Consider the following 4,911-nt stretch of genomic DNA (forward strand, 5'->3'; position numbering starts at 1 on the left):
AAGTTCGGGAAGGTGCTGGTCAACACTCACGGTTTATCGATGCGATTGTTTTTACCCCCCCTCCGCCTCCGGCCCCTAATTATGTTCGACCACCAGGCTTCATCATAGCACACCTAGGTCGAATGTCTACAGGTACACCGGATGTTATTATTCAGTTCGACGGCTCTGGAAGGCAGGAGACGGGTCAGGTGGGGTTGGGTATGTGGTTCACCAACAGCATCAGCGCCTACATCAGCATGGGATGTTTATATATACACCTTCTGCTTTACAGGCCGAAGCAATGGCATGTCTTCACGCCATGAGGTGGGCTCGAACATCACTCTTCTCCAACATCCTCCTGCTCACGGATTCAGAGTTACTGGTTCGCAGCCTGGAGTCTCAGAGGCAACCGCAAATCTCGGTAATCATACACTGACGGACATTCGCATTTTGGCGGAGGGCTTTCAGTGGTGCTGTCTAATGAAGGTTTCTCGTTCTCAAGTCCAACAAGCACATGTGCTAGCGACGCAAGGCCGTCGAGCTAGGCTTCATTTTAATTAAGTTTCTTTTGGTTTTACTTGTACGTTACTTCGATGTCAAAAAAAAAAAAAAAAAAAAAAAAAAAAAAAAAATTTTTGGATTCGCTCAATCTCTAATAGAATATTCCCAATACACAAAATTGAACACCATGAAAACACATTAAGTCGCTAATTCTAGTGTATGTAAATGGTCTCATAGCTGGTAATTACTTGCAACCTAAGGCATTGTTTGGTTCACATGGGAATTAACTTCCTATGGGAAGTTTCATTTCATGGGAAGTTACTTCCCTTAATGACTTCCTAGGAAATGGCATTAACATGTTTGGTTGGTACTATGGAATTTGCACTTCCTATGAATCTACTTCCTATATGTTGTTTGGTTCACTTGTTATACTTCCCATGAAATTTAACTAACTTTAACTACTTATGTGTAATTTTTTTAAACATCTACCACACACTTAAAACTATTCATTAAAAATTACACAAATATGATAAAGTAAAGGAATAAAAATTTTAATACAACTAGTAACACCCTTCTCATACATAATAATACAAAAAAAAAAATAGAACAATGGGAAACCATATATGAAGATAGCATCACACAAAAGTTAAACGAGTTTAACCTGTTGCATTTTACAATGTGAAGTAGTAGTTTTTCAATCCTTCCGAAGTTAAAGTTAACAATCGGAAATCGGGCCTTACAAAAAATCGGATCGGTCCTATTACCTATGCTTCTAAATATATAGTCAGCAATAACATGACAACCCAAAATATTTCACTTTAACCTCCACTTGTATAATTTAGCATGGCTTACAAAAAACCAAAAACATACCAAAACTATATACATACTATTTGCATACTACATTAAAACCATGTCGTAGCTACTACTTCGACTTATGTTATTTTTTCAATCATTGATCTGGAAGCAACAAACCTTGAACATAAGCATATTTGTAGTCTTCATCAGGAAGGCTGAAGAAGAAATCAACTTCTAGAGGATTGAGAGCAATCTTCTTTGAGACCAAAATAACATCAGTAGGAGTTAATCCTTCCATTTTCATAACCTCATTTGTCACTTTCATCCTTCTTTCAGCAGAATCTGACTCGTGTTGGAAACAATTAGCTAACCTTCCTATGTGCTCACTTGCCGCCTCCATCACATCACTAATTTTTTCAAGTTTAGTGGAAAATTCTTTCAAGACTTCAATAGTTTCGGTCCTTGCCTTTTTTGTCCTTCTAGTTGAAGGTGTTGTGAAGGTGGAGGTCCCATTGGGCTATTTTGAGACGAAGGACTGATCTCCTCTAAACTATACTGAGGGACTTCTTGTCCTTCTTCCTCCCTTTCTTCTTCATCCATCTCTTCAAGAACATCATGTACATTTGTAGATTCATTTCCAACAGCCCTATCTTTGCCGAATATCTTGCCCAACTCGTCAAAAAAAGGGAAAGGTTTGTTTCTCAACCCAATGGCATTTTTGTGACTCTGTCATAACACCACAACAACAAGAACATACATCAATCAATGTTTTTCTATTGTAATAAACAAGTAATGACTTTAAACTTACACCTATGGCTTTTCTAAAATTGTTTCGGAGCCACAACAAGAAAACTACTATATTATCTCTAACTAACATTTCAATAAGATATATCTACAGGAAGAAAGTAAACTTCATCACTACTTTCAATGTTAAACTGCACTATTAAAAGTAATGTATCAAATCTGAGAATTTGCAATGTAAACCTGACATGTAAACTATAAAGAAAACAAAAGGTAGGAAAAAACATATATAATTTTCGAACATTACCTTAATCCATTCGTCCCAAACCGTTTGCGGACATGTAACAAACTTCCCCTCTTCATTCCATCCAAATCCACTTGCACTCGGGCTTAGCATTTCTGAAATAGCATCATATTGTTTTCTGAGGAGCTTTACTCGAGACTCAATATGGGGCTTAGCTTTTTTTTCACACTCGGGAAGCTTTTGTTTCATTAGAGTTTCCAACTTAGCAAAAGCCCCATTTTTGAATTGACCATTGTCCGTTTTCCAACCACCAAGATCGACAAGATCATTCATGGCACTAATGAGGGCCCGATCCTCGCAAACTGACCATCTCATGCAGATTCTACCTTGACTCATCTCTACAACACAAAAATAATATGATATAGAAGACATAGGTATAAATTCAGCTATATAACAATAACTTTAAGTTCAAAAAAAATGAGCACACATCCTTTAAGTATATGACACTTTGAAATGCATTGTAAGATGCCAAATTCATTGAAATATGAAGTAGATATTGTACTAAATATCCAAAAGTACAACACACGTAACATACATTGTAGATTAATTTTGATTTGCAATTCTCCTTACAAGTTACAACTAAAAGCAAAAACCAATTACAAGAAGTAATTACTAATCACAAAAATCTTTAAGAAGGTCTTGAGTTCAACCATGTTGCATACATTTCAGTTGCCAGATTCTGCCTAAAGACATTCCATTCAGTACTAGTCTCCATAACCTCAATATTGTTTTCACTGATATCTTCTTGTACGTCATCTCCAATTAAAGACTCCATAGGATCTATGGTCATATATGTTCGAATGAAATTATGCATCAAAGCACATGCCAAAATAATTCTACTGACGGCCTTTCGACGGTACCAAGTTGTGTTTCTTAGTATACCCCACCTCATCTTAAGCAATCCAAAACATCTCTCTATGACATTCCGCGCTTGTGAATGCTTCATATTAAAATATTCTTCAGCCGATACCGGATGTGCCCCACTTTTCCAAACACTCAAATGGTATCTTTGACCTCTAAATGGTGTTAAAAATCCCTCATAGTTCATATATCCAGCATCACATAAATAGTAGTAACCTAAAAACAACCAATAAAACTTTTAATAATTTTCTTTCATTAGCTTTTCTTGACAAAATGTATAAAAAAATGCAAATTTCCTATTACCTTGAGGGACTTTTAAAGGATTTCTTCTCGACAACGCATCACGAAGAACTCTATTGTCATGTGCTGAACCCTCCCAACCAGGCAATACATAAACAAATTGCATATCACGAGTACACACTCCTAGAACATTGGTGGTGAATTCTCCTTTCCTATTTCTGAATCTAACTTTATCTTTATCACCAGCACGAACCTTAATATGTGTTCCGTCCAATGCCCCTAAGCAATTCTTCAAAGAGGGAAGATAAATTCACTTATTGATTTCCCTATGTAAATATTTTTTAAACAATTCATTCTTAGTACGAAATTTAACTTACCTTAAACCACTTCCACCTTTCATCCTGACAATTTTCTGTCACCGCCTCAGGTTTCTTAAATAAAATATGGTGGCATCTAAGAACAACTTTCAAGACTAAGTTAAAGTGTCTTGAAATCGTTTCTCCACTTCTTCTAAAGTATAATTGAGTTCTTCGATTTTTTGTATCATGAGAAAGAGTGAAAAGAAATAATGCAACTATTTCTTCCAAGCTAGTGTTCCTATTTCCTTGCAATCCACCAACATCCCTCAGCATCTCACATAACTTATAAAAGCAAGCTCTATCCATTCTAAGGTTATCTAAACATGCTACATCACTCCCTTGGATAATTGGCCTAAGATTTAAAATTCTAGCATAGCACCTTTCTTCAAGAGAATTATCAAATACATAAGTTATAGGCTTAGGCACTTTGATATTTAGGATAGAAAGTAAATATATGAGATCGACTATTATCGCCATAACCATAACCACCATTTGCCTATAAATGATAATACATGTCGTTGCAATCTTCTTCTGTTTATTTCGTGGCATGCGAGCCATATCTGTTTACAAAATACACACTAAAAAATTACAAATTATTGCAAAGAAATAAGAGTTCTTATACTCGAAAGCTAGTAAGGAAAAATTAACACGAAAAAAATTATATTCTTAATCAATTATCCTTCTCAATACTCAATTAGGCAAATGTTATATGTGTGATCAATGAGAGAACCGGATATCCACTCCAAGGCACGGAAACTACGCTTTCCTATTAGTTTAATTTCGCCCCTCTAGGATCACCGGGTTAACACGAAATAACTAATGAGATACAATGGAGAGAAACAATCCACTTAGATGATCTTCTAAGTGAATCAACAAGAACTTGTGTTTTGTGTTTGTGAAGAACACTCAAGAGAAGATTGCAAGTTTTCTCTAAAGCTAAGCAAGAAGTATTTGAGAGAGTATAGAATAGAAAATTCTGATTTTCTTCTAACCCTTCACTCATAGGAATCCCAAGGTTTATATAGGGAGAATAAACCTTTCATTGACTAGAGTAGTTAATCCCATAACCCCCATGTTAATCACCCCATCAAAGGCCTTTAATCAGCTGATTTAAGGACCTTAAAGGTCATT

At 35.8% G+C, this 4,911-nt stretch overlaps 1 protein-coding gene across 1 annotated transcript; it reads right to left on the reverse strand.

Annotated features, from left to right (window-relative positions):
- Window positions 1-738: 738 nt before the first annotated feature.
- Window positions 739-2,656, reverse strand: LOC130591465 (uncharacterized protein At2g29880-like). Its single transcript, XM_057394789.1, has 2 exons — window positions 2,324-2,656; window positions 739-2,001 (listed from the first exon to the last, which is right to left on the reverse strand). The coding sequence occupies exons 1-2, from the start codon at window positions 2,654-2,656 to the stop codon at window positions 1,714-1,716; spliced, it is 621 nt and encodes a 206-aa protein (XP_057250772.1). The 3' UTR covers window positions 739-1,713.
- Window positions 2,657-4,911: the final 2,255 nt, after the last annotated feature.

This window comes from Beta vulgaris, chromosome 5 (assembly GCF_026745355.1).
Source record: "Beta vulgaris subsp. vulgaris cultivar EL10 chromosome 5, EL10.2, whole genome shotgun sequence".
Lineage (NCBI taxonomy): Eukaryota > Viridiplantae > Streptophyta > Magnoliopsida > Caryophyllales > Amaranthaceae > Beta > Beta vulgaris.

Excerpts from the sequence above, each read along its gene's own strand:
- LOC130591465 (XM_057394789.1), bottom strand. The coding sequence starts at position 2,656 with ATGAGTCAAGGTAGAATCTGCATGAGATGGTCAGTTTGCGAGGATCGG. Across the intron at positions 2,002-2,323 it reads TTTGGGACGAATGGATTAAG|AGTCACAAAAATGCCATTGG; the intron begins GTAATGTTCGAA and ends GTGTTATGACAG.